This window comes from Lupinus angustifolius, chromosome LG19 (genome assembly GCF_001865875.1).
Source record: "Lupinus angustifolius cultivar Tanjil chromosome LG19, LupAngTanjil_v1.0, whole genome shotgun sequence".
Classification (NCBI taxonomy): domain Eukaryota; kingdom Viridiplantae; phylum Streptophyta; class Magnoliopsida; order Fabales; family Fabaceae; genus Lupinus; species Lupinus angustifolius.
Window position 1 is genome coordinate 12,225,531 of NC_032027.1, and position 14,169 is coordinate 12,239,699.

The window sequence follows — 14,169 nt, forward strand, 5'->3', positions numbered from 1 at the left end:
GAAGCTGAGATGATAGCACTAGCAACAGCTAGTGAAGAAACAAGTTGGTTGAGAAGCTTGCTTGCAGAGATTCTCTTATTTCTTTCCGTGGCACTTAAGAATTGGCACAGGCAGCCAAAGTGAGATTTCGAGAACTGACACTGGTAGTCAGTATTGTGGGTAAAGAATTGGCACAAGTAGCCATATTCTGAGATTTCGAGAATTGACACTGGTAGTCAGTATTGTGGGTAAAGAATTGGCACAAGTAGCCATATTCTGAGATTTCGAGAATTGACACTGGTAGTCAGTATTGTGGGTAAAGAATTGGCACAAGTAGCCATATTCTGAGATTTCGAGAATTGACACTGGTAGTCAGTATTGTGGGTAAAGAATTGGCACAAGTAGCCATATTCTGAGATTTCGAGAATTGACACTGGTAGTCAGTATTGTGGGTAAAGAATTGGCACAGGAAGCCAAAGTGGGATTTCGAGAACTGACACTGGTAGTCAGTATTGTGGGAAGAGAATTGGCACAAGTAGCCATATTATGGGTAATTTCGAGAATTGGCACTGGTAGCCATATTGTGGAGGGTGTATTCGAGATCGGTTCTTACAGTGCAGTAAGAATCCGATAACAGAGATCTGGGATGTTTTATCCTGGGGACGACGTGGTTGATAGTCTGCTTGCACATTTTGGGCAGTGCCACGAAACGTCTTAAAGAGAGCGACCTGGTCGTGACTCAGCCAGTAAGTATTATTTCGTGTCATTTAGAATTGCTGCAAGCTACAGAAACAACAGCTTATGTCACTTTGTGTTAGAATTTCTGACAATTTATGGGTCACAAATATAATTTTATAATTGTGTTATGACAATTATTTACTTAGCCAAAATATAAAATGATCATCAAGAATTAATTTGGAGGCTTTGGGCATATGTGACATGAAATATTATAAGTGTAAATACCTTCAGGAAATTTCTGATTTGATGAAGGGACCGAATTAGAATTATTGCATCTTAAGTAGTAACCGTTTCGATTACTTTTACGGGTTATGACCCCCATTTGTAGAGCAACAAGTTTGGTTGAGTAGGCTGATGAGAATAAAGGTGAATTGTGAGGAGTTATGTTATATGAGATAACACACCATCACAATTCGATAAGGAACAGAACTCTCTCCATCTAGCATAAGGCTCTCATAGGCTTTCTCATTCCCCTCCAGAGAAGCAAAGGAAAACCATCAGGTGCTCTTACATCTGGAAGATCATCACACCCACATACCTTCGAGATTCCAAATGGCTAATCAATGTATGTTCTTCTTCTTCACCATGAAATCAGTTGGGGTTTCTTCGGTCTGGATCATGGTTGTTCCATATGGGTTTATGTATGGGCATAAACATTGGGTTATGGGAACGAAGCCATGATCATAAGGATTTCCGCGTTCAATCTAAGGATTATAGATGGATAATTTCCAACAAGTGTTATCAGAGCCACCCTAATTTGATTCATGTGTGAAATTAGGTTTCATTTTTTTTTCTTCCCTAAAATCTGGATTGATTTAGGGTTTTGGGTTTTTTTTTGGTTTATGCCATGGATCAATTAGGATAGTAATTGATTGATTTTCTATGTGTATATATATAGATTCAAAATGAATCAATGTTTTTTTGGTGTTTTTTTTAAATTTTTGGGTGATTTTTCGGAGAAGAACGATGCAGAAATCGCCCTGTTTGTTTTCTGTCATAGAGCTCTCGCTCAAGCGAGAGTGCCTCGCCCAAGTGAGATTGCCTCGCCCAAGCGAGAGCTAAAAGATCATCACAAAAGATCTATATAGAAAAGGTACTTAAAAGATATGGTATGCAGGACTGTAAAGCAATGTATACTCCAGTTGCTAAGGGAGACAAATTTAGTCTCAATTTGTGCCCAAAAGGAAATCTGGAAATTCAGGAAATGCAAAAGATCCCTTATGCATCAGCTATAGGGAGTATTATGTATGCTCAAGTTTGTACGCGTCCGAATATAGCGTTCATAGTTGGGGTTTTAGTCAGATATATGAGTAATTCAGGAATGGACCATTGGAAAGCAACCAAGAGGGTCATGAGATACTTAAAGGGAACAAAAGACTATATGCTCACATATATAAGATCAGCCCAATTAGAGATCATTGGGTATTCTGACTCCGATTTTGCGGGATGCCAAGATAGTAGACTATCTACTTCGGGCTATGTTTATCTGTTGGCTGGTGGTGCAATTTCTTGGCGCTCTGCCAAGCAAACTCTTGTGGCATCATCCACCATGGCGGCAGAATATATAGCATGTTATGAGGCATCACATCAGTCATCATGGCTGAGAAATTTTGTCACTAGGCTGTGAATTGAGGAAAGAATTGAAAGACCACTAAAGTTATATTGTGACAATAGATCAGTCGTGTTGTTCTCCAACAACAATAGGAGTTCAGCAAAGTCGAAACACATCGACATTAAGTTCCTAGTTGTTAAGGAGAAAGTACAAAGTGGACAACTTTCCATAGAACACTTAGGCACTAACTCCATGATTGTGGACCCTCTTACAAAAGCTATCACACCCAATGTCTTTTATGAGCATACTGCTCACATGGGTGTTCTGCAATATGAGGATTTTTTGGTTTAGTGGGAGTTAGAAAGTGTACACCTTTTATTATGTTCTATGTAATTTCAGTATTATGTATGAAAACTTTGTATTCAAACTCCAGTTGATTAATCATTCATTTTGGTATTGTGTCTTTATGCTTTGCACAAAGGTTTTATATTATTATTAAAGATCTCACTAAAGTTAAGTAGGACTATTTGAAAATTGACATGTACAGATCATATTCATGTGATCTTCATGTTGAATCTATGTCATTTAGTTGTGTCAATGTTGGTGATCATTGTTAATTAGTCATGATTGATGTGGCGAAATTCACTGTGATTCGATATGAAGACAAGACTAATGGATGGGATAATTTGGGTATGCCTGAGTCATAATGATAATATTTAAGCACGCAATAAGGATAACGCGTATGGTGAATCATATATGTGACCTGTAGGAGATTGTTAGAATTTCTGACAATTTATGGGTCACAAATATAATTTTATAATTGTGTTATGACCATTATTTAATTAGCCAAAATATAAAATGATCATCAAGAATTAATTTGGTGGCTAAGGGCATATGTGGCATGAAATATTATAAGTGTAGATACCTTCAGACAATTTCTGATTTGATGAAGGGACTGAATCAAAATTATTGCCTCTTAAGTAGTAACCGCTTCGGTTATTTTTATGGGTTATGGTTCCCATTTGTAGAGCAACAGGTTTGGTTGAGTAGGCTGATGAGAATAAAGGTGAATTGTGAGGAGTTATGTTATATGAGATAACACACCATCACAATTCGATAAGGAACAGAACTCTCTCCATCTAGCATAAGACTCTCCTAGGCTTTCTCATTCCCCTCTAGAGAAGCAAAGGAAAACCATCAGACGCTCTTACATCTGGAAGATCATCACACCCACATACCTTCGAGATTCCAAATGGCTAATCAATGTATGTTCTTCTTCTTCACCATGAAATCAGTTGGGGTTTCTTCGGTCTGGATCATGGTTGTTCCATATGAGTTTATGTATGAGCATAAACATTGGGTTATGGGAACGAAGCCATGATCATAAGGATTTCCGCGTTCAATCTAAAGATTATAGATGGATAATTTCCAACAGTTCCATGTTTTCCAAATCATAATGTTTGATTTTTGGTGTTTTTAATTTCTTGTGTAAAGCCCCAACTTCATTCATAAATATCAATTGTCTTAAATACTATCTCATAAGTGTTCCGCTAAATGATAATAAAATAAAAACAACATTTAAAATAAAGTCTTAAATTTTTTACTTGATATAACATATTTTTATTGATATAAGACAACATATAAGATATAACTCTTTTTAAAACTTTAGTGTACCAAATTGCATATTCCTTGTTCCTATCATTACTAGTAGAGTGTATTTTGATGTGAAAGGAAACATAATAGGTGTTATAATAATAATTAACACATGGATAACATGTGCTTTTATTTTGAATCCCCCCAAATAAACATGCATGTGCATGACTTCCCATTCAATAGCATAGTCCAGTAGCAAACAAATATATTTAACTCTAAATATCTTAATTAATCCAACCATAGTATTTTGGTGGCATCCTCATTACCTTACTATATGCAAAAAATAGTTTGATCATTCTAGAACTATTAAGGCACATAGTTATCTAAATGTGGTATGGCTAGAAGATTCATTTGTACATATGGTTGTCACTATTATTAGTAATATTATAAATAACTAATTATACTTTACATTATGTTGTAAAACTAATTTTAAATTGTTGAATCACAACACTTATGGGAAATAGTTTTAGTTTAATTTTACGTAATCTTTCATATTTTATATTTTTAAGATTTTAAATTTATTTTATTTTATCTTTTACATTTACTAAAATCTTATAATCATTAAAATGTATTTAAATTCTTTAATAATGTTTTATTTGAAACATACAAACTTTTTGTTATTAATAGCTTTACGGGCAAATTCATTTTAATTTTTTCGCAATTAAATATATGAATCAATCTAATAAATTTTAAGCAATAATCTATTTCATCTTATGAGAATGATCTAAATGTTAAATAGTTGAAGTTCAGAGATAAATAATGCATCTCACAATTGGGTTAGCAAAATCCAAACCTAAAACATAATAATCTAAAGGGTAAATTACATTGACCACTTGAGTTTTAGTAAAATTAAGCAAACTACACCTCATTTTTTTACAATTACACAAATTTCCCCTAATTTTTATACTTTCATTACACTGACCACCCTGTATAAGAAATAAGTGTAATCTTTTAAACAAAAAATGTGATAAATGCAATTAAGTTAAAAAAAAACATGATATATTGTGGAGAAAATTTCAAATAATATATGAGTCAATATTTATTTATTATTTTTGGTTCGTTACACTATATTATAAGATCGATTTAAATAATATTTCTTTAAAATTGTTAATGCATTTTGTAACAAAAAATAATAAAGATACATTGATTTGTATATTATTTAGACTTGTCTCCACAATATATCATATTTTGTTCAACATATTTCCTTTTTTCACATTTTTGTTTAAAAATTACACTTATTTCTTATTCAGTGTAATGAAAGTATAAAAACTAGAGGAAATTTGTGTAGGTGTAGAAAAGTGAGAGTTATTTATATAATTTTACTAAAACTCAGGGGGTGTTAATGTAATTTACTCTAATGTAAAGACCAAATCTAAAATAACTTAACTTGTGGAAGTAGCCAATTTTAATACTATTACACTCATATAAATTATGAACCTTATTCTAAGCCCAAAATAGATGAGTCCATAGAACTTGGGCCAACATTGATATTACTAGAGTACAAAACTAATCCAGGATAAATTTGTACTATTGGATCAACCTTGATCAAACAATAGTTGAAAATACACCCCTATACTTTGGAGAAAATTGCAACAGATATAACATTTCAATCCTAAAAGTTAAGTGGCATTATGGGAAACAAGTCAAACTTATAAAAAAAAGCACTTCTTCCCCTTGGAGGTGAAAAATTTCAGCTTCTATTGTTGTCTTGTGCATCTAGGCCTCAAGTACTCAACTTTTTCACCTCAATTTTCCTATAACAGGTTCCTTTAATTCCTTCTCCTCTAAAACCCTTTACCAATTTCAAATAATATCATTATCTCTTACTTTTACTGTTTCAATAATTTCCTCCATAGCATGTTTCAAAATTTGTGGAATGCATTAATTTCCCCTTATTTGAATGATGAATGAATCAGTGTCTTCGTTTATGTGCCTTTCCTTTACTCTAATGAGTATTTTGTTTTCTCTTTCTATGTTTCTTTGGTATTCTATTCAAGTTTTTTCACTGATACTGAAAATAAAAATCGCAACTTTGTGTTTTGTTTTGTTAATTTCATAATAGATTTAGGGTTTTTTGATTGTTTCTGCTTCTTCTATTTCCTGGTTGTGGAATTTGAACGTTGCCCATTTAATTTTGTGCTATGTTTGCAGAACAAAGTGTCAATGATATTGTAAAGTTGTTTTAACTTCTGTGTAGAAATTTGAACTCATTCTATAGCTATTGGAGAGAAGTTTTCTAGGTATAGATTTTTAAGAGTCCATCTGTTTATGCAATTTTCCCAAAATAAAAAGCTTCATTTTTTTTAAATAGTCTCTTTTTGAAATTTCTAAAGTTGCCTGGTTAGACTTCATCAAACATTGTGGTTTCAAGAGAATCTGAATTTTGTAGCTTATGGGGAAAACAGTTTTTTCTTCTTTCTAGAGAAGAGAGGGGAAGTAAAACTGTTTTTTCAGACTTGTAGCAAAATGCAAAATATTTTGTGATAGTATACATAAATCATTTTTTACCACAAAATTCATGAAGAATCACTTTTTCCCAAGTCTAAACAAACGGCCCCTAAATGAACTGCACGTTTTGATTGTACGGGAGCATTTATGTTTGTGTTTGGAGAACTTTTATGTATGGAAATTTGATTGTGATATCAGCAACTTTCCATTTTTTTATATATTTTTAGTCGGTATAGGTCTAACCATTGCATGTTATATAAAATCTGCAGGTTAGTCTGAACGTGACAACTGTAATATTTTGAGGGATTAGTGTGGTGCCGATAGGGCTTTCAACTCTTGACATTTTTCAACTGAGATCAATCTGTTCTTGGAGCACTTATAAATTAAATGTCTCTTCTTTGTCCGTTTGCTTTGCCATAGCACTTGCTGTCAGGTTTTGAAATCTGGAATTTTAATGGATTGCAATAAAGAAGAGGCCTTAAGGGCCAGCGGTATGGCTGAAAAGAAGATGAAAAGCAAGGATTTTGCAGGGGCTCGTAAACTTGCCCTTAAAGCTAAGCAACTATATCCTGATTTGGAGAATATCAGTCAAATTCTTATTGTTTGTGATGTGCATTGCGCTGCCGAACATAAATTGAATGGCAATGTGATGGACTGGTATAAAATTCTTCAAATTGAGTTGACAGCTAATGACACGACAATTAAGAAACAATACAGGAAGTTTGCTCTCCAACTTCATCCTGACAAAAACCAGTTTCCGGGTGCAGAAGCTGCATTTAAGCTGATTGGGGAAGCTCAAAGAGTGCTTTTGGATAGCTTAAGCCGATCTAGGTTTGATGACATGTATCGCAGGGTTACAATGACCAGGAATGCTACACCATCTTATAATGTGCAGAAGGTTCAGATGAATTTTAATCCTGCGGTGCAAAGGAGTGTCAGGCCGGTATTTACAAACTTGAATCCTCAGCAACACCAACAGCCTAGACAGTCATCTCAGCAGGGTGGCCTTAATGGTGGCCGCCCTACGTTTTGGACTGCCTGCACTTTTTGCTACTTTAGATATGAGTATTACAGGGAAGTTTTAAATAGATCTCTTCGTTGTCAGAATTGCAATAAGCCATTCATTGCATATGATGTGGATATGCAAGGTACATTTCCAGCAACTAATTCAACTCCACAAGCTTTTGACCATCGGAAATATGGCGTGAATCAAGTTACTTCCAATGCAGGTGTTGGATCTCAAGGTAATTTGAGCACAAAGAAGACCAATGCACAGCCTTCTGAGGAAAAAGGCTCTACTATTGACACCTCCAGAAAGCCAAATGGAAAGAGAAGGAGGAAGCGGGGAGAAGAATCCAGTGAATCTTCTGATTCTATAGACAGCACGGAATCTGAAAACGATACGTTTGCCGACAAAGGTAATTTTCCTGGTGTAGAAAAGTTTTCATCTAATAGAGAAGAGAACCCGCGTAGATCTACACGGCAAAAGCATCAGGTTTCTTACAAGGAGAATGTGAGTGACGATGATGATGACTCATTAAAACCTTCGAAAAGGAGCAAGGGGAGCAGATCATCATCTGACGCTGATGAAAGTTGTGCGCAGGCAGCTAATGTCAATTATCAGTATGGTTCAGCTGCTGATACGAAAGATGGTCAGAAAGAGGTCAAGTGTAAACATTCTGAAGAGAGCTTAGTAAATGGAGATGTGAAAATTAAAGAGACAAGGGGAAAAGAAGCAGTGGATGACTCAAAGACTGATAAAGCTTCGGAGAGTACTTCTTTTGTCTTTCCTGATCCCGAGTTCAATGACTTTGAGAAGAAAGAAGAGTGCTTTGAGGTTGGGCAGATTTGGGCTATCTTTGACACAGCTGATGGCATGCCTAGATTCTATGCTATAATCAGAAAAGTTTTCTCTAATGGATTCAAGGTGCGGATAACATGGTTTGAAGCTGATCCGGATGAAGATGATGAAATCCACTGGTTTAATGAGCAATTGCCAATTGCTTGTGGGAAATTTAAACTTGGTGCCTCTGACACCACTAAAGATCATCTGATGTTCTCTCATTTGATTTGTTGTGAAAGGATTGGCCGCTCTACTTTTAAAGTGTATCCAAGAAAGGGAGAAACTTGGGCCCTTTTTAAAAATTGGGATATCAAATGGTACATGGATGCCAAATCTCATCAGCAGTATGATTATGAATTTGTTCAGATTTTGTCAGATTATGTTGAAGGTGAAGGCGTAGTCGTTGCATACTTGGCCAAGTTGAAAGATTTTGTGAGTCTCTTCTCTCGAATTATGAAGGAAGGCAAACACTCAGTTCAAATTCCATCAGCGGAGTTATTCAGATTCTCTCACAGGGTTCATTCATTTAAAATGACTGGTGAGGAAAGGCTAGGTGTTCCTGTAGGATCTTATGAACTTGATCCTGCATCCTTGCCTCAGAATCTGGAAGAGATTGTTGTTCCTGAAGATGTGGAACTGAAGGCCGGTCATAATCCGTCAGTTGGGATGAGTACAAAACCTGAGAGAGATGCATCTACTTCCAAGGTTAATTTGAAAAATAGCAATTCAGCAGTGGAGACCAAGAATTCTGTTGGTCTCAATGGTGGTAGTGCCCCTCCAGCTTCTGCTGTAGAAGCTTTTGAAGTTCCCGATTCTTCAATTTTCTGCACTTTGAGCTGATTCTCTTGATACGGTATTTTCGTAATGAACTATTTTTATCTATAGTTGCGATACCTCCATCGAAGGATAGATTATTAATAAATATGTACATTCGTAAGTATTCTCTATGCTTGATTGTATCTATGTTCTTTTTGTTATTGAGAGAAATTCTAGTGAGCGTTTGATTGCCTTGGTGAGATCTTTTCTGTTTCTTCTTGGTACTTTTTCTGTTATTTTTGTTCTCTTGTGATACCGAGGAATACAAGGATCTTTAAGGTTGGAAACTATTGATGGATTGGTGCACAAGTTGAGAGCTTCAAAGTATTAATAATGATTGACACATGTTTTCTTGTGTTTTTTCATGTTTTTAAGAAGAGTTGTCTTTTTTAGGCTATGAACGTTCTGACGTTCATGATTAGTACTTTTTCACCAAAAAAGAAAACATGTTAGGCTACCCTTCATGCCACCTGATAGTATGACCCAATGCATGAGGCTCCTACCTAGTGAGGTTTGAAGAGGATAGATGTATTCAATCTTACCATCACAAGTGAATAGGTTGTTTTCAGGATTTGAATTTATGACGTCCACTATATGTCATAAGACAATCAACCTTACTGTTTTGCCGAACTCACCCCTTCATGGTGTTGATATATCTGGAAATACATATGGCACAATGTTCAATGTTAATGATAAAAGAAACAAACCTATGTTTAGTTCTTAATTTCTATTTGTCGTCTTAATGAAAAAATGCCTCATGTTTTTTATTTAGTTCTTACTTTATTAAATGACTCATTTTCTTCTTCCTTGATTCCTCTATTTCTTGAGTCTATCCACCTTTACCTCAACCCACTTTTACAACTTGAGCTTTATGGCCATTAATGTGGTTCTAAAACCCAATGTCTATGGTTTTTGTTTTACAATCTTAGATTATTTAGACATTTGAATTTTTTTGCAGGTGGAGATTGTGATGGGACTTGAGGAGGAATTTGGTATCAGTGTTGGAGAAGAAAGTGCTCAGACCATCACCACAGTTCAAGAAGCTGCTGATTTGATTGATAAGCTTCTTGAAAGCAAGTAATAAACTAGCACACACTGATTTGCAGCTTTTTGTTATATCTTCATGGAAGAGGGTTTTTAATTTTATCTATGGTATTTTAGTTTGATTGTTCCTCAAGTAACTGCTAGATATTTTCTGGAATGTACTTGGATGACTATAATACTAGTTTTCATTTTATTTTATTTGGTTGAATTGGTGTCTCTATGTTCCTGTTTAATGGAATGTCTTTAAAATCACCATAAATATTAAGTTTTCAGACAACAATTTTATAATAAACTTTCTCCATTGGATAAGTAGTTGTACAATGATTGCTGTGTTTGTATGTTATCATTTACACTATTCTTCTTGTTTAGTTGTGACATTACCACTTAGAATTACTTATCCATCTTTTTCATAGGGTTTTTGTATTGCATACAACTATGTGATTGTAAATGTAGATTGTTCTGGATTATGGGCAAGCTCTCCTACAATGATTAGGCTTTAGGACTTTCCTTTCTTTGTGCTCCACTCTTCCCTTCGGTTTATCTTTGTAGAGGTTCTATAATCCTCTAATTTCTTATCATTCTATATTTTACTAAGACTACTTATTCGAACAACGACCAAACCTTAATCACACTATTAACAAGGCGTTGGTCTAGTCATGTTAGGTCCTATTAGATATCTAGAAAGAGCAAAATGTTAATGCTTTGATTCTTGTAAGCGACACTTGTTGGGAGGGACAACTACATACCTTGAAAGATATTAGTTCATTTTCCAAATGGTGAGGGGATAACTTTAGTAGTACAAAAAAACCTTAACCACATTGGTTGGAGTTAGTTAAATAGATTAAACACGTCATAATTCTCAACTATAGATATATTTATTGAAAATGGTTCACTATATACAATAATAATATACTACAAGGTGGTGATGAAACAGTAATCATTCAATAAAGAGAATCTTGCTTACACCATAAATGACTCAAACTCTAATACACTGCATATACCAGTATGCTGCTAAACCTGTAAAAGCAGCAATAGCTGGGTTACAAACTAGACTTGTAGGAGCATTAGAAGACATTGATCCAAATGGTGAAAATGCAGAAAGTGGTCCTGGAGCAACCATGTCATCTGGGTTTGAACTTGGATTGGAAGGAATGGTGGGGATTTCAGAGCCACCAGGAGTTGGTAACACATCATCAGGAGAAGAAGGAAAGAGTGGAGCAATGTCTGGTGATAATTCTTGGAAAGGAGATAGTGAAGATTGTGAATATGATGAATGCAAAGGTGATGGCATGAAAGATATAATGATCATTAGCACCAAATATACACTGACTGAAGCCATCATATCAAAGTAACACAGTCACTACCATGAAATGGATATTATGGAATGAGAATTTTATGAGAGAGATGGAAATGTGAAGCTTTAAGTGGAAATAATGATAGCAACCCTTTAAATCAAGACCTCAATATATATATATATATATGTATATATCCCAACCCATACCTAAGACTAGGTGGGGCTACATGGGCCACTACCATGTGGCTAGTGTCTATTGGATGATCATAAAGAGACAAAGATTGGAAAAGGTTTGCATGTGATGGGTTTGGTAAGAGAATCCTTTTTTGTCCGTGATGTTTTGGTGCCCTACAGCTCTTTACTTTCTGCTCATCCTTAAAGCTATTGTTAATTATATCAAACTTGAAAACTAGCAATAGTTATTTTCTCTTACCTAATGGGTAAAGAACTAATCACTTTCGAGATGCGTGATTGTGTTATTTTTAGGAATCAGACCTTTTGACTTATCTGGAGATTGAGTGAAACCTTACACTACTAGACTAATGCCTTGTTGGTGCAGTAGTTTTGTTATGGGGCTCTTTTTTGTTAATTCAAAATCCTACAGCTATGTTTTTGTTTTCTTGTAAAATTGATTCAAAATTATACAGAAAACAACAAACATAACAGAAGGATTTTAATTTTACTGCATATGCATAAGACAGCAAGTTATAAGTTTGTATTCTAAGAAGGGCTTGTCTCTGTGAAGAGAAGACATGTGTGCTTATATAAAGGAGGTGAAAAATAAGTAACAATGTCTATAAAGTTGATGCATTTTCTTGAGGATTTATTTAATGATGTTTGTTGTTTCACACTTTTGTAGGTTTCTTATTTTACTTGTGTTTAAAATATTTTAAACTTCCACTCTGACATTTTAACATGCTATTTTAATCTTTAAAGAGAGAAATAATGATAGAGATTAATTTGTCAAAATATGATTAGATGCTAGTGCAACCAATTAAACTCATCAGTCTATGCAAATTCTAGGTGGAAAAATTACTTGATATTTCAATGCAATTCCAAGGCTGCTACTAGCACAGCAGCTTTGGCTAAAATAGGAACACCTGAACTTTTTAGTTCAGAAACAATCACTTCAATTGTTGAAATCTCTAGTAGGATATTGATAATATCATTCAATTCAATAAGCATTGTTTGCATGCATAACGAAAGCGGGATTCGCTGCACAAATAAGTGAGGGATGCTTCTACTCCAGGACTCTAGGATTACACTGATCTTGGGGAGATTGGTTACTAGACCAGTGGTGGCTAAGCAGTAAAATTATACATCAGAAGCTATATCAGCAATATTGGTTTCATTTTAAGCACTCAACTCTAGTAAGATACAAACGTTGTTTGCAAAGTCTGCTATATCTGTTATGCATTGCTGGGGATCAAGATCAACAGCACCACTCATCTCAGATGGATAATCACCTTCGAGAGTTGGTTCTGTTGTGTAGCTGAAGCCTTTTGCACATGTGATAAAACATGCCAGAAAAGCCTTACGCAGCTTCCGAGTTGGTTCCAGCAAATCTTATGAAACATAGATCTGTTGTCTCAAATCCTGTAGTATACGTTGTCCCATGCCAATGAAAACATGACATATCAATTAAAAATTTGAAGTCTTCAATATTATTGTTGTTTTTGCTTCATCATCATTAGTACGGGACATCAGATCAAGATTCAATCTTCCATACCCTTTGCATATACAAGCTCAAGAAAATTGCCAATCCTCCTAACCACCTTTAATTGAGAGAGTGACTTGGACTCCATTTCCAGAGCAGAGCCAGAGCCAGGCACAGCTTAACATGATTCACATTTGCATTGGACAGATCACCAAGCAAGAACTCAAAGCATTATGAAATTGTCTTCAGATGTAAAATGTCTGGAATTGTAATATAACTAGACTCTAGTAGCATGAGAAGAACCTTATAGATGGAAATTGGATCTTCAACTTCAATCAAGGTTAGGTAGAGAGCAAGAAAATGGGCATTTGATATGAATATCTGGTCTTTCAATCTCTGCTCTTCCACCAGTTCACTCAAAACAATAATCATCACATCAAATAGAATTTTAAGGCACATAATTCTAACAAGGATGATAATGCCAGATTAAACTTAAGCATTTCAGTTTATCAAGACAAAGTCAACCAAGTCTTAATTCCACTATGTGGTGTTGATTAATTTCACCTTGTCAAGACAAATAAATTAAGTTCCTAGGCAAAAAAACAATCATGTGTTTTAATTAGTGAAAAAACTTGCAAGTATGTCTCAGCAGAACACAATTAATCTAAAATGAAATTAGTAGCTCCACTAGTCAGTCAAGAGTACTCACTAAAGAAACAAGATATAGTGGTTTACCTGAAACTGTGTCTCCACAAGTTTGATTAGATTTTCACTAACTGTAGCAGGACTTGAGTTGTAACAACTTAGTGCTTCAAAATTGAGCTACTAGTAGCTTAATTGTAGTGACTCAATGAAATTTGCGACTATAAGTCCTTGAGGTCGTAGGATAGATTCACAAAAATATTTAAAGTTTAAAGAGTGACACAGTCAGTAAATTCATAACTTCAGAGAGATTGCATTTTAAGGCTGGTTGTTGCACGGAGCATAACCATGTTTAGAAGATTTGAGCTGATTTGCTGTTCATGTGGACTGTCTTGACAAGAGCAGCAGCCAAGTCCTTGAATGAGAGTTTCTCCATAACAAATTGAGTGCTAGGAAGATTGATACGAACAAGTGCACCAAACATGATCCTTATTACACATAAA

The 14,169-nt window shown here is 34.9% G+C and overlaps 2 protein-coding genes across 5 annotated transcripts; one reads left to right on the forward strand and one right to left on the reverse strand.

The window, feature by feature from the left end:
- LOC109334336 lies at positions 5,510-10,288 on the forward strand. 4 transcript variants are annotated; one of them, XM_019570051.1, is made up of 4 exons: positions 5,510-5,685; positions 6,640-6,667; positions 6,781-8,918; positions 9,988-10,288. In XM_019570051.1, exons 3-4 carry the CDS (start codon positions 6,825-6,827, stop codon positions 10,108-10,110), a joined length of 2,217 nt encoding a protein of 738 aa, XP_019425596.1. In that variant the 5' UTR covers positions 5,510-5,685; positions 6,640-6,667; positions 6,781-6,824; the 3' UTR covers positions 10,111-10,288. The 4 variants fall into 4 exon arrangements, 3 of the variants coding, with proteins under 3 accessions (XP_019425596.1, XP_019425595.1, XP_019425597.1); XM_019570050.1 differs by having other exon boundaries at positions 6,640-8,918; XM_019570052.1 differs by lacking the exon at positions 6,640-6,667 and having other exon boundaries at positions 6,791-8,918.
- On the reverse strand, positions 10,945-11,505 carry LOC109334340 (classical arabinogalactan protein 25-like). Its single transcript, XM_019570055.1, has one exon. The coding sequence runs from the start codon at positions 11,413-11,415 to the stop codon at positions 11,050-11,052; it is 366 nt and encodes a 121-aa protein (XP_019425600.1). The 5' UTR covers positions 11,416-11,505; the 3' UTR covers positions 10,945-11,049.